The 22,780-nt window shown below is 42.1% G+C and overlaps 1 protein-coding gene across 1 annotated transcript in view; it reads right to left on the reverse strand.

The window, feature by feature from the left end:
• Window positions 1-272: 272 nt before the first annotated feature.
• The window catches only part of LOC108892788 (protein TANC2), an 85,650-nt gene continuing 63,142 nt past the window's right edge, over window positions 273-22,780 (reverse strand). Inside the window, exons 5-8 of the mRNA XM_018690507.2 lie at window positions 12,753-12,869; window positions 6,507-6,655; window positions 1,604-1,787; window positions 273-597 (exon numbers count right to left, since the gene is read on the reverse strand). Of these exons, the coding sequence (XP_018546023.1) occupies window positions 308-597; window positions 1,604-1,787; window positions 6,507-6,655; window positions 12,753-12,869 (740 nt within the window). The 3' untranslated portion in view covers window positions 273-307. The remainder of the gene's footprint in view (window positions 598-1,603; window positions 1,788-6,506; window positions 6,656-12,752; window positions 12,870-22,780) is intronic.

Here is a 22,780-nt window from a genome sequence, read left to right on the forward strand (position 1 = left end):
CTCTTTCCAAAAGTGTTTCATTGTTGCATTTGTGATCACGAGAGTAACACAAACGGACACAGTAGAATTCAAAGGGAGGGATCACAGTTCATCTGGGAAGAAAACAGGCAAGGAGAGAAAGCTTGAAAGGAGTGAAGAGGGAGCACTAAAGGAGTCAGAAATAGGGTGTAACATGACTGAACACGAGCAGTTCAATCCAATTTTGCCAGAAAAAGTACTCCATCTTGGCAGAATTTGTATACTGCATGCCCATGCACTGGAAAATAACCTTATTCCTGGCTCCCCAGACAAACTGTTGCATCCTTTTCTACTTTCGTGGGAGAGGGAGGGAGAGAGGAAGGGACTCACCAGCCACAGAGTTAGGGCGGGGCATGAGGTACAGAGGGATGGAGTGGGCAGAGTGGGAGGACATGCTCTCCAGGTTGCGCTCAGGGATTTTGTTGAGGCTGTAGGTGGAGGCTGTCATGTTTTCATCCACCCTGTACAGGAACGAATCCATGCCTGATTTCTGGGACTGCCACAGTTTGAGGTTCGCCCGGGAGCCCTCGCCGTATTTGCCGCCTCGCTCCATGTTCTCGGAATAGCTGGTCAGAGTGGCTGCAACAGAAAGAACGACACCGTCTTTATACACAACCGTAACACTGAACTCTCCTCCCATCACCTTACCCAACCCATCTGCTTTTACACCCTGTTTACTGTCATTCTGGATCAGTCTGGGGTTTGTTGATGTGCTGCTTCCCTCATCAAACTGCAGGCGTTCACCATTGTTGCCAGGAAACAATGAATGCACCTGTCTTTGACATAACGCGAAGAGCTTCATTTCAGTGAGCATCTTATCTCTCCTGTTCTCTCGCTAACAATCTGGGAAAGCCGCAGCTGATGTCAACATGACATGAGCACTTGAGTCATCTTCCATTGGGGGTACAGACTACTTGAAACTGATCACAGACCTAGTGGAGTGGAGTCAGGTACGGTTTTTGGTTCTCACCCAGGTTTGAAAAAAACTAATTTAAAAAAAGAAAAAAAACATTTAGCTTCACAATTATAGACACAAGATTTCAACTAAACAATGGCTCTCAGGTGTGGTCCGACTGACTGTCACACACTTTTATCCGTCAGGAATCCCAGACTTTGAAGCTGCCTGCTTAAGCAGGTTGACCACTTAGTGATTAAGATTTGTAAGCATGAATACAGGGTTCAAATGATGTAAATTAGATATGATAAAGTTAACATATTATTAAAAACACCTAAAAGTGTCATGTTCTTCAAGGCAGTTTGTGTCTGGTGATAGTCCTTTATCTTCCTTATTGTTAACAAATCACATGAAAAACCAACAAGCAACTGATCCCACTAACAGAAATTCACTGGAGCACCAAATGTGTATTAATCAGCGGCTGAACACAGTCCCCTGCGAATAAAATGTTTACTCCTGTTTGAGTAATGTTTGCTAAAAACAACAGTGGGTGCCACAGAGTCAGAAAGCATTGAGAAATGGAGTAAAACACTGCAGCTTTTGGTCTTTTCAGGAGAGATAACACCAGTCTTATCCTTTACAACTCTGTATCTTTACACGAAAGCATTCTTGGGTGTGTGCAGATCTCACCGATAATCCCGCTGTCCCTGCTCTCCAGTGTTGAGGTGGGACTGGTGACAGAACCGTAGGCACAGTCCTTGTTGCCGGCCTGGCCAGGCATGGCCGGGGGGAGGGTGGAGCAGGGGCTGCCTGCAGGGGGGGAGGCAGTGCTGCTGGTCAGGGTGGAGCACGGGCTGATCCTCTGGTTCTGGCCCTGGGACGGACAGACAGAAAGACAGACAGACAACTGATTTTTAAAAGCTTTGTTTGGTTCCAGCAGCTCAATTAGTACACATGGGTATAAATGGCAAAGTACAATGTTTGAACTTTTAATGTCTGAGTCATACACAAAGGAAAATGTCACTTCAATATTGCTTTTTTCAAAAGCTCAGCCCCCCTGCTGCCTTCACCACATGTACTCAGTCTTTCTTAGGACTGCATCACCCCCCCCACACACACACACACACAAACCCCATAATCATCATAATATCTAATAATTTGTGGCATTTTTATGAAATACATATTTCAAAGAGCTTCACATATTAGACAACGCTATACAGCTTAAGAAAAACACAAACGCGCCGTATATTTACAGTCACCGTTACGCTCAACAACTACTAAGACTACCTGTAATACCTACAGTCACTTTACAAATGGACCTTGAAGCACAGTTTACTGCAGCTGACGAATATTGCCACAACAAACTAAATGCCTGAGAGCTGGAATACATATCAGGGATGTGACCCAGAGCATGTAAATGCAGGAAAACAGTCATTTCCCTTTTCAGCAACAAAAGGGAGTGGCATTTCCAAAATCAGATTCTGTACAGTGTGCAAAGCCATAAATCTTTGTTGTGTGAAAATATCGTTTTAACATAAATAGAACTTAGAACTCTTGACTGCCATGACTACAGTTAAGGTTAAAAAAAGAACTCCCATATGGTGAATACATGCTCTTTGCAGTCCCAGCATTGTTCTGGAACCCTGCAGTGACCCTCTTCTGCGTCGGCTCAGGTTAGGAGACAAGAGACCACAGGGGACAAAATAAAAACACTCTGCTGCGTCTAATCTGCTGCTGCGAACACCCACAGATGCACTCTCACACAAAACACACAGGCACACATACCAAAAAGGAACGTGCATGATACATACAAAGGCGCGAGAAAAACGGGGACTCCACGTGATTAAGTGTGTGTATCAGACACCGAAACACACAAACACGTGGAGGTTTCGCCTTAACGGTGCTGTTGATGAGTTCAGGTCAACACCGAGGTGAACACACACTGAGAACAGGAGGGGGGTGAGGACGTGCTCGGGGCAAAATCTAGTCTGGTTTAATCTGCTGGAGGAAGACTGAAGGGACACACTAGGCTAATACACACACCCACACATGTTTACAGACAGGAGTAGGGCTGGAACTAATGATTATTTTCATCATTGATTGATCTGTCAATTATCTGTTGGGGCGTCTGCACCTCAGAAGATAGAACAGGTTGTCAATTAATCACAGGGTTAGTAGGTTGATGCCCAGCTCCTCCTGTCCTCATGTCAAAGTGTCCTTGAGCAAGACACCAATCCCCAATTGATCCTGACTGGCAAAGCCAACATGTCTCCACTGTCATTAATGTGTACATGTGTGTGTGTGTGTGTGTGTGTGTGTGTGTGGGTGGGTGAATTAAGGAGGAACAGTGTGAAGTTCTTCAGTATAAATAGCACTGCATTAATACAATTCGTTTACTTTTTATTTTTGCGAATAATTCTGATCAATCATTTGATAATTTCATCAATAAAATTCCAGAAAATAATAAGAAAAAATTTTTAAGTCACGTCTGACATGACAGACAGAAGAATAAATATAGCCCCGCTCTGTGAGGCTGGCACTGCTGGGACTGCAAAGCATAGCTACAGTTATGCTTTGAGCTAAAAGCTAATCTTCAAGCTAACATGATCAATGACAACCACAGTGATGTTTAGCAGGTATTATGTTTACCATGTTCACCATCTTTGTTTAGTGTTTGTGTGTTAGCATCTGTTAATTAGGACTAAAAACAAAATACCTCAGAGGTTAATGGAGGTGTCTTTAGTTTTACTAGATGAAAAGTGTAATTCATCCTAAGAGAAATGTAAATTTGAGATTTTGAGAATCTGAATACCACAATCAGTTCAGTAAGTTTTCACACATTTCACTTAAAACAAATGTAAATCTCATGGTGCCACTAGAGGGAAGGTCAGAGAAACACAAGGATTCAGGATTCATCTTCTGGGAACCATGAATATATCTGACCAAAATTTCACGGCAGTCCATCCAATAGTGTCTAAACCAAAGACATGATTGATCATCCTTAAAGCCTGGCTACAAGCAAAGCTAAAAATGATAAATGTCAAACAAAACTGCCAATAATCAAAAATCTAAACTGTTTTTCTCCTTTGTATTGATTGGCCAATCGATTAGCAATTTCCTGTTTCAGCACTAATAACAATTAAAATTCATATGACACAGCACACAACAAAGCAACTCGGACAACACATACAGTCCCTGACTGACACTGTCAGAGTGATGTTAATTTAACTATGTATTTATTTTGAAGGTCAGAGTTTACAGTGGTGTTGAACTGGACTGCATCATATTGAGAGTTGTCTCTATTGTTGTAAGCCCATTTAAAAACATGAGGGGGAAGAATATTAGAAACTCATTTTAATACAATGGATTCCAGTACAACACCACCACTGGCTACGACCTCAGTAATAAGCATGTAGTTGAATTAACAGCTCCCAGAGACAACAAAAACAAAAACATGCCATTAAAAGTTTTCTAACAGTCGAATATGTGGCTGAGTTGTTGTACTGGATTGGACTAGACTGTATAATATATCTAATAAAGTTACCAGGGAGTGTATGCTGCATAGTAGTAGTGGCTTAGTGGTCAAATTATAAGTGGTGACATCTGTAAACAGATCAACACAATGTACAATTTCTTCTAGCCCTTTGCAAAGTGTGTGTTTGTGTGTGTGACTGCGAAGCAGAAACAAGTCATCAGATTTGTTTGCTGCCCTCTGCTCTCTTCATGGGTGGGACCGCTCAAGTGTCATGTTTACAGGAGCCTGACCAAGACATAAAAATCAAACGCACACACGGAGGGATAAACCTTCAAAACCTCATGTGCGCCCGCAGCGACGCTGCAGCTCAATCTGCCGGGCTAATGAACCTCGCCTTGTGCAGGTCTGACCTTAAACACCGCACGGGAATTGGATTGAACTTGGAGCATTGCGCCTATTCAGGGAGCGAGAGCACGCGAGTATGAAAGGCAATTAACTGCACTCCCTGCGAGTTAAGGTCACCTTGTTCCATCAGCTGGAGAGGTCTCGCAGCAAAGACATCAGCTCTTGTAGGAATTTAACTATGTCAAATGGGATATGGTAGATAAGAGATGAAAAAAAGGAGTAGACCCTCAGCTTATGGCCACTGTTTCCCTTTTTAAGCAGGTTGATATCTGCCTCACTATTGGTTAACTACAGTGTAAAAAAGGCTAGTAACTCGGTTATGACAAACATTGAGAGAGTTTCAGTATTACTGGGGAATTAACAGTATTAGGTGGTGTGTGAGTCTACTTCTGTCCACTGAAAGCTAATAAATCCCGAGCAAATTTAAAAAATTACAGCAAAAGTCCACTCTCTTATTTGCTAACAGATAGTGTCTCAAGGCAATCCTTGTCTTTTTTGGTGGTTAATGAATCAAAGAAAATTGCAATCTGTAGAGCAGTATTTGGGGCAGATATGTGAAATAATAAGTTTCTACTGTGCGCACGATGCAACAGGGTGCTAGTATGAGTCACGTCTCTAAAAAGAGACGCTTGAATAAACCTCTCTCAATTTATACACCCCCACTGCTACAGCAGCGCTCACATCAAGCACAGGCAGGCCATCAGTCTAATCGCTTATCCACACTGCTTTAGTGCAAACCCATACCTCGGCCTGCCTGAAATGCTTCAGCAACAGGTTCGCCCCACCCCACCCCCACCCCCCAATTCCCCGTCTCGCCCTCCCCCTTCTCTCCGCCGCAACTGTTTTTCTCCCTTGGTTTGAGAAAATTCGTACCCGTCAAATCAGGTTTAGGTAGAGAAACCAGGGCATCTGCTGCAGAGCTTAGAGCAGGCTTGTGGTGCCAAGAGCTGTTTGTTGCACAACTGCCAAATTCACAAATAGAAAGGTTACGGTGCAGGAGAGAAACGTTAAGCCTAACCTGCCGCTTGTCAACTCAAGAAAACTTGGTTGCAGTGTGTAAAGTTTTAAGTACTTTGTAAAATAAATAATTGAGAGTATTTGTTATATAAAAATCTAATTAGACATGTAGATATCTGATGTTTGATGGAGAAGCGCTGATAAAGTCTGAATCCAACGCGCTGTGGTGTCTGGGGGCAATTTACAGACAAGCCTTTTGATCTGGCTACCCTGACTTCTAAACATCTGTCAAAACCAAGTGTAAACAAGGATATTATGAAGATAAATGTCAAAACAGATCGAATCAGACGATTACGTGTTTGTTCAAGTTCCCAAGCACAATCTCTCACAATAGAAATATGTTGAAATCATACACACGATAAGACAATTACAATAGGATAAAACATATCAATATCATGAAGTGTGATAAAAAATTAAACTAAAGGAAGCTGTTTTTTTTTCTTACACCAATCCTTTATCTGAAGGATTACACAACCCTAGACAACATCTTCCTCTGATTGTAGTGTTGGAGCTGCAGTGTCAGAAAAAAAACCCTGCAGTCTGTTGGGGGGGGGGGGGGTTTGTAAACAAAAGAGTTCTGTGAGAAAAGATTTTAAAAAAGAGAAACAAAAACTTATTTTCAAAGAAATTCAGAAAAAAAAGAGTCAGTCATGTCCTCAAAGCAGATTTGGCTCAGTTCATTAGCGAGACCATTACCTGTCTCGCCTCGGGTTCCTCCATGCTGTACTGGGTACCGGCTGGCCCCTCACTCACTTTGTCTCCCAGAAGGAAACCCAGGCGCGTCATCAATGTGTTGGCTGCCTCATCCACCGACGGAGGGGGGCCCAGCTCCTGGCTTGACTCCCCTGCAGAGGCAGAGAGACAGAAGGAGGAAGGAGGAGGGGAGGGAGAGGAGAGAAGACACAGAAGAGAGAAAGAATATGTGTCAGTGGTGGGCAGAAACAGAACAGCAGCTTATTTAGCCATTTTCACAGAAAAAATATCCTTTAAATTCCTCAGTTTTGTGCCCTCTTTACCTGGGAAATGCTAAACACACAGGGTATCTGCTACACTTGTTTTGCATAAACCACAGCAGTGACAACAGACCCGGACACAGGATACACAGCACCTGTGCTCAGGACAACGAAATGAAACACCCTACCTGAGTTTTGCCGTAGCTCAGAGCTGTGCATTACAGACACATTCCTCAGCTGCTGGATGTTTTTGGTTTAGGTGTCTTCTTACATAAACTCCAAAATCCCTTCAGCCACAACAAGAAGAATCCTTTCAAACTGTTTACAAAAACCCCTTTCCACGCTGGCTAACAAAAGCCTACTACACTGACGACAAGTCCTTCCGCACCACTCATCACCACTGCAGCTTGTGTGACGTAATGAGATACGCCCTTCACCTGTGTGTGTGTGTGTGTGTGTGTGTGTGTGTGTGTGTGTGTGTGTGTGTGTGTGTTAGAGAGAGAGAGAGCAACGGTGTGTGACTTTTCAAGACAAAGTGGGTGTGTATCCACCTCTTTATCCTGTTTACAGAGAGTACTGGCGCTAAAAAGAGAAAAGAAAACACCAGGGTGAGCCGGCTGCGTGATGATCAGATGATCAAAAACCACACACACAAACACACACATTCGTAGAGCTGAGGGATTTCAGTTGCTAACTTTGCACCAGGACCCAAAACAAAAAATCCCTTAATGACCTCATCTTTCCGCCCAGTTGCCTGGTTACTCTCTACCCATAACAAACCCTCATCGGTGGTGTCATGTTTTTCAATAATACCTGGCTATAATGCCCTAGAGGTGCCAACTGTATCAATTTCAATTCAATTTCACTCTATCCACTTGTGTGTCACTCTCGGAGCCGAAACTTTCAATAATCACTCTCTGCTGGTTGTAAAAAGAGTAACTACTGGCTAAATACAAACGGCCGTAACTGGATGTGTAAACCTCTGAATTGGCCCAGACATTAAAGACACTGAAGCCTACCACACGAGATATGTGTTGTTTAAATAAACAGCAGTGAGACAGACAGCTAGCGGCAGGGCCAGTTTTGTCTTTCTTCTCCTCTCCCCACTCGTTTTCCTGCAGGGCAGGTTGGACCAGACTGGCAGGTAGCTACGCTAAGTCCTGACTGACAACCATTAGACAGTCCCAGCTGCCACACCAACCTCTCTGAAGACAGACAGCTCGTCTAAAGCCTGTGGCCTCTCACTCGTCCACACAAAGAGCTACAGACAGACAGGCAATCTAAAGCCCAGGCTCCCCTCTCCATTTGCTCATGGACGGACAGGCAGGGCACTGTCAGGATCCTCATTAGATTTACTCCGAGTTTCTCCGAGCAAGTGAAGGAAGACGAGCATCTTCTGAGGGAGGGGAAAGGCTTTGAAGCAAATGGGGATGACACGCTGCTGCGCTTGAGTAAAAACACACACAGCAGCAACCAATAATGAGGTAATCACAGCACACATTAGGTCCAAAACAGCTAATTATGTATGAGCCTTGATGAGATGGATATGGCTGCTCAGTAATGCAGCTGGATACACTTTATATGGAGCAGAATACATTTATGAGGGCCTCCAAGGTCACTGAATCCCAGAGCATCCCTTGAGGAAGAGTGCAGTAATGGAGAAGATGTAGGTAGATGGAATTACTGTTCCACCTCCTTACAGCTAATATAACAGGGGGCAGCTGAGATTCACAGACATCAGTGGGAGAAAATTGCAGGCAAACAAAAGCAACACCACTTGCCAATCTGAACCATATATATGTATTCTCTGTGTGTGTTAACTGCAGTGTGTGTACATGCCTGCGTGTCTGGACATGGAGGCAATGAATGGTTCCCAGTTGACAGACTGGTAGTAGTAAGCAGTGAATACATTAGCACTGATTAGTCAACTGCTCCTGGGGGGTTTGCGGCTGTGACCGTGATCAAACAGGGGCTCTGTCTCTCTTTGCCTCTGCGTGAGTGTTTGTCTGCGTCCCTTACCCTCATCTCTTTGTCTACCTACCTCACTGTCTGCTTGTATCATATCTGTTTTAGTTCCTGTCTCTCTCTCTCTGTTCCCTTTTTGTCGCCTTTTACTACTGCTTCTCTGTCGCAGCCAGCCGTTGGACAACCCTGCGCAGTGGCGAGCAGTTTGTGTGCGTTTCTTTTGATGTGGGAGCAAAATCTGTAATCTGGATGCTGGAGCCCACAGTCACTCCCTTGAGCTAAACATAGACTATCCCTGTCTACATCCTTAAACTGTCACACTCCTAAAAACAAAAACCTATAACACAGTCAAAAACATGGCTATGTGGGCAACTATACTGTAATCATGGAGCTGCCAAATAAAATCAAAATCTAAATGTCTGATAGGGTGATATCAGAGCACTTCGTCAACATCATCTACATCTGTTTTTATACCTTCCTCTGAACGTAACCAATGCTAATGAGTTACTATTGAAGGGGAAACATACATTACAATCATGAATGTATTGATTTCTATGTGTTTAAAGCTGCACTTTTTGTTCTTTAAATACAGATTATGACAGTCACACTCGCGCTACCTCTTCCTGAAACCACTGAAGACAAACACCTAAATGTCTTCAAAGCTTCATGACAGCACTGAGAGGAACTTCAGGCGTTTCTTATCACAGTGACACCATGAGACCCTTAATGATCAAATATGAAAACTAATCTTAAAAAAAAAAACACACACACATAAAACAATCTTATTTTTTCTGAACCAGCCTCCCCTTTCCCCAACACACACGCACTCACACACATACATCCACGCGCTCTCCTCTCCATTGGATTCCTGAGCTGCGAAGGAGACAGATGGTTGCCATAGCAACTATCTTTGCGCACAGCTAGGAATGTGTTTCTGTGCAAGCGCATCTGTTTCTCCCTGGCCGTCCACAGATCTGCCCTCACGCGCCGAGAGGAGGGAGAGGGAAGCATGTGTGCTGCAAGCAGGGGACTGGACAGGACAGGAGATGGTATTAATAGGCCTAGACTGCAGGTAAGATAACACAAGACTGTACGGTGGCTCCTGTTTCACCTATAAGTGGGAATTTTAACTTGGTCCACACAGAGCAAATACATATTAACCAAAAGTAACCCAACCACATTGCTAGAAAGACAAAGGCTCAAAGAGAAGAAGGCGACATACACCTCGATCAAAAGGTGAAAATTAATTTGCGGGTTGGCTGTTGACAACTACAGGAAATGAAACAGAGGTAGATTCACACTTACTTTAGAGCTTCAGGTGAAAAGAAAAAAATGAATAACAACGAACATACAAGCATAGATAATGTTTGTGCGCACAGGCAAAGACATCACAGAGTAACCAGGGACCAGGGAGTGGAAGGCTGATCAAGAGATTAGAGGAGTGAATTTCACATTCCTCATGTGCACAGCCATGATCTTATCTACATAACAGCACTGCAATGTTTCAAACATGAAAGGATGCTAGGACACTAGGTCTGGGTTAAGAGTGGGTGATAGGATGATATTACATGTAGAGTATTTACCATACCGTTAAGCAGTGAGCAGTATTGCATTATAGTTGTATTGGATACTTGATATGACAGGTATTTCATTTGCTACATCAACCAAAAACATGCATTAGCATTGTCATTTCATCCATATAGAGTTTCATATTTGATTTTTCAGAAAATTTACTGATTTTATGGTTTTCATCATAATCATTTCTGCAAGTTGGCTAATTTTAATATGTTTAGGTCATCCAACTGTTGAACTGTAAATCTTCGGGTCTTTTATTGCTATCAGCTTATCTTTTATATCTATAATATCATGTGTATTTTAATATGTTTTGGGTTTTTTGGAATGCTCTGTTAAATCTTGCCCTGTCTCGCAGAGTCCAGCTGAAATTAAACTGCATGTCTTTTTCCTTCTACAGTATAAATATCTGCTCTTTAAATCACATGCTCACACCAAAGGGGAGACATTTTTTGTTCAATGATGGACCCCCAGTCTTTGCATTAATTTGTTGATTCCATACAGCCAGTCAAATCACATTCTAAACAGCTTGCAAATGTCCCAGTAAATATCCATTTAAATTGTGGTCCTTGCTTTTAAACATCACTAACATCACTGTCTGCCCATGGCTTGTAAGCTACAGTACAAGTTTGTTTACTTTTTCTGTTACTCCCCTGCTGGTTGCTCAACCTGCCAGCTGCTGTTAGCGCTCCTCCAGCGACTGAGACGAAAAGGAACATTTCTGATATTTCCCCAAAAACCTTTTGTTTTTCTTTCACTTAAAAATATTTTAAAAACAACTACAGACAAGATAATTGAAATGATTCTTATTAATAATTAAAAAAAGGTGATTTCAGTTCAACTCAAAGTTAGCTACTGTATATTTTTAACATAAAACTTAGAGGTTAGAGGATTTTATCTGTACGATTCACACCTACTCTGGGTATTCACTGTACAAAGGTTGAGCTCTAACATCATTAGGAAAGCTTTCACTCCATAATGTAAGGAGGATGGCTGGTGGTGAATTTTTACGAGCTATCTCACAAAATATTCACAAACCATATTTATGACCTCACAAATTTCTTTGTAGGCCATAACAATCAGCTGGTACCTGACTTCCTTCCAGGCAACAGACAGTGTCAGCAGCAGAGTGTGGACTGGCATGCGATCAGATGTTTAAGTCACTGCCCTGCTGCTACTCATGCCAGGGAGCCCTTGTTAAGAGCTAAGATGTCCATCTGTCCACCTCGGAGGTGCGAGTCCTCACCCCCCTTCCCTGAAAACTCATCTCAGCGCTCCCGGTTCCTCTTCAGCTCAAGATGTTATTGCGCAGACGGAGAATTCCTGTCTGTAATCAACTGTTTTCCTGCCTCGATGGCATCAGAGATTACCATTTCAACCCTGAAATGTCACATCTGCAAGAGCTTGCAGCAGCTCATCACAACTGATAGGTTATTCCACAGTCTGTTTCACAGGACTGATGCAAAAAACAAAGCTAGGGTCAACAGTTTTAGCATCCATGAGATTTAACAGAAATCCAGGCGCTAGAGCTAGAGGGTTTATCCTAAGGTACTACATACTATTCAAGCTTATACAGAAAGAAGAAATGCTATAAAAAATATATTCTAGTATGTTTCTATAGATAGATCACCTACTTAGAGCTCCCATTGAGCAGAGGCTCAGAAGCAGAGGCTGACAGACGGTGAAGGCCGGTAGCACTCTGTCAACCATTTTCCTCCTAAGTTAACGGTTAAGCCCTGAGACCCCCCATCATGTATTTCCTTCATGTCTTCATCCAGCTCTGGGGTGCTGCGACATTGTCCTGCCCTGCTGAGAAGTCCGGACAGCCACCAGAGGTCGAGCAAACAAGACAGGTCAGGAAGCTTACACTGCGTTTCTCAGTAGTAACAGGAAGAGGAGAGGCGAGATGAGAAAGCAGATATACTAGAACCAAATCTCAGCAGAGCGCGATCCGTGAGTGACCCGCTTTACCGTCCCCCCCTGTGCGAGGAGGGGAGGGACAAGGGAGTTCAGGGGGGGGGGGGGTGTCTGATGGGGATAGATGGTGGGGTAGAGGGAAATCTAGACTGTCCGCAGGATTACAGAGCAACCGCCGACTGTGAACAGAAAACAGCGGCGGCACCAAAACAAGCTCTGCGTTCGCAAAGCAGAGCTGAGTGAGAAATCAGCAGGGTGGGGGGGTGGATTAGAGAGACAGAGAGGGAGGAGGAAATGAGGATGGACACTGTAGGCACCAGCAAAGCTATTTCATTAATGACCTTAGTGCTGCTTTCGTCTTTACAGCAGCCGGCACAGTAACTGGCAAACCGATAAATTTTCCCCCATCGCTTTCTGCGTCTCTCTTTCTCTCTCTCTCTCTCTTTCCCTCTCTCTCTCTGTTGCATTCACAGACGGGAACCAACATGCAAAAAGTAACACAACGAAATGAGGGATGAGCTGGCCAAAAACTTACCAGGGCAGTACGTGTCCAGGTCTGGATTCTTGGCAGTGGTGGAGGTGTGTGTAGGGGAGCCAAGCTCTGATTGTGGAATGCGAGGGCTCTCCACAAACTTTGCTTTCCGCAGAGGGGCTGGGAGCAGAAAGCATACACACATATAGAGAAGGAGACAACATGTACACACACACACACAGAGACAGAAACACGCACACACACACACACACATACACACGCAGATCAGGGAGATGGAAGAGGACAAGAAAGAGAGGAGCGAACAGGGACAGGACAGAAAGGGAGGAAGACAGAGAGCTTATGAACTTGAAGCAGCACACTGATAAAATGAAGACATCCTTAAGGCTTCTGTTAGGCAGGTTTGTATTTGCTAAAGCATGAGTAAACAAGCAGCATGGGCTATTGGATACTGGGCTAGGGCAAACCAATACGCCAGAGGAACCTCAACACACCACTGAAATGTGAAAATATCACCACACTTCCTCTGTGAGGGCCTGCATTTAACGCACAAAGCAGCAAACAAGACGCACCTTTCCACTGAAAAGATGGAGCACACAAAATATGCTCGTCGTGTCTGTTTGCCTAATGTTATCACACCAAGAATGCAAATGAGATCCATTTTTGGACTGTCCTCGCGCCTGACTCAAGCACAAAGTCTGGGACATCAAATGAGTCCTTTTAACAAGAAGTTCAGAGAGAGAGAGAGAGGAGAGAGGAGAGGAGAGAGAGAGAGAGAGAGAGAGAGAGAGAGAGGGAGGGAGAGCGAGCGTTGAAAGCCGGGGGTGGTGGCTGTGACACGATGTCTTTCTGGGTGCTTGGACTCGGCACAGGGATTCAGAGCACTGTTACCCAGGCCAGCTTATAGTATCATGAGTGCATATAGTACATTGCGGCAGCAGTAGCAGACACGGGACAGACATCCACTCCACACTGCAGAGGAGTCTTTATGCAGATGTTGTGCACACAGGAAGAGAAGCCAAGCAAAACTTTCCCATCCGTTCAGCGTAAAATCCAGTGACTGTGTTAGAATCTTAATGCCACCATACTGCTTCCTACACCCAGTCTGTCTTTTAACATTTGATGACAAATATGAAAATGCCAAGCTTGCTTACACTGAAGATCTGGCTAGTACAGCAGAAAAATGAAAATAAATAAAAAAAATAAATCATCTACACAGGAATGACCACCTTGTCTATACTCATACAGCAGGAACCAGGACATGGAGTTGGACACAAGCCAAAGAAATTCAGCTCATATAAACTAAATCATGCCCAACACTTCTGTTTAATCTAATATTTTTTCTTTTTTGTACTTGTGGGGGTTTGGGATGGGCAGGAGCTAAGCACAGTTTGTTCTTAATTGACTAATCTGGTTAAATGAGGGTTTAAAATAGATTACGCACTGTATGCTGCAATGGTTAACCATTCGTATTATGGGTGAGTGCACATGTCTAAAGCCATCCTGTGCAGCAGCACTGTGCTGAACCAGAGTGGGGTGAGCAGGAAGTCATGAGCAGCAGATGAAACATATGTTCAAGAAACAGTGACTACAGAACAAGAACAGGCTCTTTACCACTTTTGTTTAAGCTTCATGTTACAGTTAATGCCAGTATAATGTACATGTGTGTGTGTGTGTGTGTCTATGTCTGTGTGGGAGTGTGTGGACAAAATGGGTGGAGAGCTGTTATCCCTCTGTCTATATACTGTACTTCTTAATTAATGTGGAGACAGACAAACAGGATGCTCCTTTGTTCTGTGAAAAACACAAATAAATAAAATATATGAATGGTATAAAAGGAAGTAAGAAGAAAGTACCAGGAGTTCATGCCTCCACTAAAGCTGCAAAAACCTCCAATCTTATTATTTTAAGAACAGATTTTAAAAAATCAATCTACATCTTTCCACATCTACATAAATTAGAGATACCATCACTATCCAAAGCCCACTGTCTTCAAAATGACAACTTTTCAGGAAGACAGTTCTGCTTCATACTCAGTGACAATGATTGTTTGTTCCTCAAACACTGGTACTTTAGTTGGTTTTAAAGAGCTTTATAATATATGTTAGTGGTAGCATATTTGAATCTCATATAGGACCGTGTAATCCTTCATTTTATGTGAACAAGACTAAGAATCTACAACCATGTTGGCTGCTCTGAGAGTGCTAGTGACAACACTAACACGTTGATGTTAAACAGGTATAATGTTTACCATTGGCACTATATTAGTATAGTGTGTTAGCATGCTAACAGTTTCCAACTAGCGATAAGCACAAAGACGAGCTGAGGCTGATGGGAATGTCCTGAGTTTTGCAGATATTTGTCCTGTAAATCTGAACCTGAATCTCTGCACCAAATTACTTTGTAAAACATCCAATATTTGCTGAAATTTTTCCATCAGGACCCAAGTGGTGAACCAGCCAACCAAGCGACACTGCCATCTCTAGAGCCACACCATTGGTGCGGCTAAAAATTCTCACCAAACAATAGACAGGGATCATATACTGACAGATAATATGATACAAGTGCCTGGTATTTCACAGTGTGACATTACATAAGAAAACAGCTGTAATGTTTAATAAAGTCCTGTTTTAAATCCTTAAAAAAGTCTGTTCCTTGATCCAAATCTGCACCTTCCTTGTCCTATGGTCTAACTTTCCACCAAATCACCGAAATCTGTTGTCAAGATTAACACTCAGTCAACAAATAATAACAAAATCTACTACCACACATACACTTACCTGCACTGTTCACTCTCTCACGTGCCAATATCTATCTATACCACTGCATGTATCTGCCATATAGCATATCCATATTCATTCTAATGTCTTCACTGTACATATCTGATCTATACACGTATTCATATCCAGTTGTTTATTCTGTATGCCTACAACTGGTATTACTTGTTCTTACATCTGCACTGTATATTTACACTCACGCTTATACTACCAAGTGCCAACTGTAGCTGGTGTACATGTTGTATATTCATTTCACTCTATTCATTCTGTTAATACTGTTTTATTAATATATCTCTATACATGTGTACATTACTTTTCTGATCCTTGTACTTCTGGTTAGAAGCTAAACTGCATTTTGTTGTCTCAGTACTTGTTCTCTGTGCAGTGACAATAAAGTTGAATCTAATCTAATCTAATCTACTTGGCAGAGGGAAGAAAGGACTCCGTCAGAGCTGTGTGCATGCGAGTGAAGTGGATGCGTTCACTTGCCACACACACAATGTTAATACTGTGTTGGTATGGTCTGGAGAGGACTCTGGTAATTGACCACATCTAGGAAGTGAGCCAGCACAGATGCCACAGTGAGAAACTACAACTGACAGCCAGGAGGAGGAAGGGACTGGAGTTATCCACGACTGGATCAACTGCCACGACAGAAACTCTGACAGAGACATGCTTAATATATTCTGCTTGACAAATGTGCTTAGAGGACACTCAGAGACCTTAAAAAAAACTAAAAAAAAAAAAACTAGTGATATATTTCATCCAGTGTTTTACAAGTTAAGATCTCCATCTTAACATTAATTCATCTTATGATGCAGCCTAAAACATGGTGATGTATGGAAGGTAGAGCTGAAGATGATTAAATTTACACTGAAAAAACATACATATTTATACAGTCAATATATAATTAATAATCATAAATGTACATTTTCATATTTACTCATATCAATGTATATTGATTAATTAATTACAGCTGGTGAATCCACATTGGATTTTTGCCTGGTCATCAAAAGAGCACTTGTCTGTTTGCTTAAGCAGGACTTCAGTCTTCTGTTCGGCATCATAATTAAACAATTGGGAAAAGCTGGCATATATTAGCCAGTGGATGGGAATTAGTCCCCCGACTGAACAAAAAACTCCAGGGCACACCCTGATTAATCACCACAACACACATCTTTAGCAGTGTTTCTCTGTTTTTGCTTTGCTTGCGAGTCCTGGAAGGTTCACATTAGGTCACTGAAAAAAGGGAGTGATACAGCAGTCTGTTCTGCAGTGGTCAGACATTCTTTGCCAAAATCAAGCAAAAAAAAAAAAAAAAAAAGGGCACAAAATTAGATTTCTCCATTTCTCCTCCACAGTCCTGCCCTGTTTTGATAAGCTGCTCTTACACCTGCACTGACAAGCTTGCAACAGCTTGTACCAGCTTGTAACAAGCTACAAGGAGAGTGTGATGGACTGAGCCTTTACGTGACAGTGTGTCTGCGAGAGCCTCAGCAAAGAGCTCCTTGTATGTATCAACAGTTTTAACATTTATATTGCAAAGGCACCCTGCTGAGCACCAGTTGAAAATGTCTGTGCTGAGAGACTAAAAGCCTTTTTTTTTAACCCCCCCCCCCTTCCCCAAATATCAATTTTTGGATAAAGTATGGTGAATAGGAGATTACTATTTCTTTAGTTTTTTGTCTCCCTGATCTCACCTCTATAAAATGGTGAAGTGAGACTGTCTATTGGAGTAAATCCCCTCTATTGCACTGGCTCCAGGAGACTAAATCCCAGGGACTTCTCTCCTGCAGTTCTGTTGTCAGTGTGTGCCAGGCTGAGGATGGGTGACAGCGTGATGGATGGTAGCAGGCAAATCCACTCCTCTAATGAGCTTATGAATAAATATATCTAGTCTGTGTGTGCAGATGCACGTGGCCGTGAAATAGATATTTGTTACATGCTCTGGATGTGAGGGTGTGAATATGAATATGCATGTGGCATGTATGCAAGTGTACATGTGAGATTAGAGTGAGGAAAGGGAGGGGGTGCAGAGAGAGACTGGTGACAATAAATAAGCTAAAAGACAATGCGAAAATTTTAAAAGCTGATCTCTATTCCCAAGACTGACAGTATACAAACACACAGACAGACACACACACACACACACACACACACATACACACACATACACTGCCTTTGGTGAAATTATCAACAGAAAAGAAAGCAAGTCAATACTGTGATTCAAATTCACAGGGTGTTGTGCATATGAAAGAGGGAAGCTTCTTTTCAACATGACAGTCCCTTCAGACACAACCTGGGTTTTCAACAAATAAATGAGAAGATCTGAATATGAATTGGAAACTCCAATATGCAACGCGCAGTTTTCTAATTTGCTGCAGGTAAGTGAATGATAAACAACTAAATGGAGGCATTTCTATGGCAATGAAGAACTGTCTGTACTGTCTCAGTTACATATGACCTCAGGCACCCACTCAGACAAAGACATAGGCGCCCACACATGCACACATTAACATACACACACATACAGAACAATAATGTGGGTGAGGACATACATTTCCCAGCTGTCTGCAACCCAAGCAGAGCTTTACGGAAACAGAGCACGCGGCCCTGGTCGCTATGGCAACAGCAGAGCACTGGGGAAACGACAAGTCTTGTCCACCTTTGCAAGGTGTTGGTGGTGGTGGTAGTAACGAAAGGGAAAGGGTGATTTCATCTGCACTAAAAGCTTCAAGGTCCAAACACATTTACTAAAAGGTAATCAAACAACTTCTCTGTATTGACAACTCTTAGCTGCTTTACAGGTCCAGGTCTTCCCCTTGTAAAATCAACTCAAGGACTTCAGCTTTCAAAGATGCAAGCTGCTGCAGCTGAGGCTCTGGTCCTTTGTGCTGTGGCTATTCTTCGCAGCTGAGCCTCAGAAAGAGCTGAAATGGTCGTTATCAAGTTTCTTTACAAATGTGAAGACAATGAAGAGGCTCTTACATCTGTCCGAGATCCTGCACATAATGTATTCTCCAACAGAGCTGGAAGATTAAGTCATTACCACATTGTTTTAAAAGATTATTTTTTCAATACTATGATATGGGAAACTTGTGAGTGTTTATAATTTGTTCAGAATAATTCATTTTCTTTTTATAAATAAATGATGGTGTGATTTAAAGAAGATCAGAACAGGTTCCACTGAAAGGTGATAAATGATAAGAATGATGTTGGTAATATCCACCAGCCAGATGTAAAATGTCTTCTTCAGAGCATTACACAGGTGTATGTGCTTTTTGCTTATTTAACATAGGAATGTTATGTTATCTAACACATTTTTATTTGACTATGTGGCATCTCTGAAAAGGTTAAGATTTGCCTTAATGTTAATCTTTCAGACAACAAAGGAGAGTGTCCACAAATAGGCTTCAAAAGAGATGCAACAAAAAATACTTTAAAAAGTCCAAGATTTTTGGTAAATTTAATAATAGCTTTTTTCATCTTTTTCATCCTTTGCAGCCCATTTAATACATAAATCAAAACACAGATGTGGCTGATAATTAGTCTGGATTTCATACTGATGACTCTAAATGTGTTGTTTCATATTCATTTCAGCAGTCTTTGTGTAAGACCCAGAGGCCTGTTCCCAGTGTGCAATAAAGTAATCCAGCTCAGAGACCTCAGATGATTTTGTGTGCTTGTGCTCATTGACTTGTTGAACAAAACAATGCAGACCAGATGTTGCTGTGCAACACAACGAGCTGTTCCTCCACAGCTTTAAAACAGAGGCTGCTGACAGTCAGCAGCAAGTGAAAGTCCATTAGCTAGGCTGCCTCTCCCTCTTTTATGCATGCAGGAGTGTCTGTGTGCGAGTGTGTCTGCACACACGCACATGTGTATCTATCATTACAGCCTTTGGAGGATTAGCCAAGCAAGGTGAGGCACATGCAGAATTTTAAAAGGGCGGAGGGAGGAGCTGATGCTCTAAGAACGGTCATTAGCCGAGCTCTCCCTTGCTCAAAAAGCTGTTAATTCAATGTTTCACCTAACCTTATTGGGCTTGGATTAGACCAGTAGCAGACAAATGATATCAAAGCTACTTCAAGAAATGAGCAGGTTAATCTGCAGGACCTGAATGTATGCAGGGAAAGATTTTGTAGTTGCTATTCTGCGCTGTTTATTCATCGAAGAGTATAAAATCACATGGATTTTACACAAAGTATGAATCTGTATGCAGAAGAGCATACAGATCTGAAATTTGTTTGGGTTTTAAAAGATTCTGAAAAGAACTTGACAGAGAAACATAGTTAGTAGTCCTCACACGGGGCCTTAAAGGCTGTTTTTAACTTCAGACTGAACTCGAAAGACCAAACATGACGTGGCTTTTTCCCATCTGGGCAAATAACACTGTGTAGCATCCTGTCTCAACAGTCAAGGCTAGAAAATCCAAAGAGATTTTACAATCATATTTTTACTGGTTACATTTTTTGTTGACCCACAGACTGTACTGTTAAGTGGTGATACTATTACTTTTTCTGTATCATTACATTGTTCATTTATAGCACTTTATAACATTGTTTATCAATCAGCCAATCAAGTGTGCTGTTTATAGTTATTAGTTGGAGCAGAGCCCTCCAGCTTGATGCTATTTCAAGGAGATTAATAGCGTGCTGTGCATTAAAATTTATTTGCTCTGAGCTCCTCTATTTTTACCAAACCATCTCTGGTCTAAATCTCTGTCATGTACATCCTCCTGATGCCCATACTGCAGGCATTCTGGGCAGCTGTCTACTCTCTTGAACAAACCCTTCATTCCTGAAGGACTCTGCCCTCATGACTCAGCTGTAGAAGCACAGCGGCTATTGTTAACACTGAGCAGTTTCGACACTGGTAACTTTCTTTTCATATGGTTTGGCTCCTTCAGTGGCAGTGTGACACAGAGGTGTGACTGAACTTTTCACATACCCTTACTCAGCAGGAGACCACAGAGGGCTGCTCTCCTGAGGCCTGGGGATACCAGCAAGCTGTAAAGTTACATATGACACCACTTTAAGAAAGTGAAAGTAGCGTAATTGCCAAGGACACCACTTGGTACAGTGGTCTAATAATAGCTATGCTGTCTTGACCTCTGTCCCAACTGGAGTTTAGCCCCGGGTGGAGATATTTATAACCTCCAGGCAACACCTACTTGACAACCGCACCCTCGTCATTGAGAAAATCAGGAGGAGCAGCATGTTTCTCTGCTGTGATTCGATTAAGAAATTCAATTAAATACTCAAAACAAGACAATAAATGAGGAAAAGCATTACACGACTGATTCTGAGGCTTCCGATTAAGCTTCTGATTAAGATGTTTCTGATAATCTGCCACTATCTTTAGCACGACATAAAATGAACATCAAAGTCTCCGAAATTTTATTTTCATGTCTGACATAAGTCTGTAATCAATTGTTGCTCTTATGTAATCCCATACACATAGTTAGCAGACCGATTTCAGCCACACAAAGTCAGAGCTGTGATCCAGACAAATGCCTCATAGCGGTTCAGCGCCCTGAAATGACTGAGCAAATAAGTTAACAGCAGACAGACAAGTGGTGAATGCTAATACTGAAGCTGGTGTCATTGTGCAGTCCTGTGCAGTAGTCTGTAAGGGTTTGGATACGCACGGACACACACACACACACACACACTAACACACTTCTTTGGGCCTCTTTGTGTATGTGTGTGTGTATCTCACAGAGAAATGTTTGCTCAGCTCTTCACCATCAGCATTCGCAGAAAGCAGTGAGGTGGTATATGTAACCCACTGCTCTGTTTTGTAAGCAAATCATTATCACTGCTATTAATAGCACACTGCGGGTTTCTCTTTTCCACTTTCTTTTCCAGAAGGTACTGCTAAATATCCAGATAAAGCTGAATGTAAGCAACAACCACACTGAGAGGTAGTGACACAGTAGTAGAAACTTAATTTGTAAAGCAGCTCTCAGGCAAACATGTAGCTCTTTGCTATGCTTCATTGTTTAGTATCAACAAAACAATGCAAATGTGTTCATTGTGATAAATTAATGAACACTCAGGGATTAAAGAGTAAAACCAAAAGAGAAACATGAAGGACACCACATTATTCTAAATTATAACCCAGAAAAATAAGGATTTTGGTATTTCAAATAAAAAACAGACAAAGCAAGTTTGTTATTCTAAGATCAAATGGCACATTATTCCACAAAAAGCAGCCTTGCTGGTATTACTGTGTGGAAAATGGGAATGTTTAAGATATAAAACGGGTAATCCTTGGTAAAAGGAGGTGGTAGGAGGTGGTAGGTCATTTCAAGATTTACAAAACAAGTAAAAAGAACCAGTTCAGCTAGTGAGGTGCCATAAACAGCAGGATAATGTGATCCTCTCTTGTTATTGCTTCAGCAAATGTTTTTATTCTAAAAAAAATAAAAATAAAATCATAATCTTATTCAAATTAATGAATTAATTCTTTTAATCATGATAAGCTTGATAGCTGAATATTTATTTAAGGCAATGGCAGAGGCCTGAGAAGAGTTCCTTGTGGAACACCAAAGTCTATATCACAAAAGAGTATGTTTATTATGAAGGAAACCAAATATGCACACTAATCAAAACTGTCAATCAAACTGTCTTAATCAGGTGTGTCAAACACTGTGCTAAGGATACCAAGAATGAGTCTTAGTGTCTGTATTACTTTTTGTAGAGCTATTTCAGTGCTGTCGTTGGTTTGATAATTACTCTAAAACTTCTGTAATATGCCGTTGTCATTTAGATGACTGGGTATGTGGTTAAAAACAGCTTTCTTTAGAAGTTTACCAAGGAAAGGGAGATTACAGATGGGCCTGTAATTGCTAAGGTCGGCACTGTCTGTGTTGCATTTCTTGAGCAGAAGGTATAACGGTGGCTGTTTTGAAAGCTTTTGGGGAAGATTTCTAATTGCAGGTTGTTACCTGGCATAGACACTAGAAGCTGACTTTAAAGAGCTTGGTCTGAGGAGGACCAAGAACACAAGAGGATGACTTCATCTTGCTAATGGCAACACTGACTGCATTTTCTCTCATCATAATAAAAGATAGTAATTCTAGATCCAAGGGAGATGTAGCAACATTGGCTCACCTGATGACTAATTCAAAAATTGACACAAATGCTGCCTGACGGGAAGGGAAAGAGAACTCTGTCATTTGTGGTAGGAAAAAAAATTAGGGTGAGAGTCGCTGGGTCACCTGATTGGCAGGGGATCATGGGGAACATGACACCCTCCAACTAGTTCTCAACAACTCCAGTATGCAGCTCA

This window comes from Lates calcarifer, linkage group LG23 (genome assembly GCF_001640805.2).
Source record: "Lates calcarifer isolate ASB-BC8 linkage group LG23, TLL_Latcal_v3, whole genome shotgun sequence".
Classification (NCBI taxonomy): Eukaryota; Metazoa; Chordata; class Actinopteri; family Centropomidae; genus Lates; species Lates calcarifer.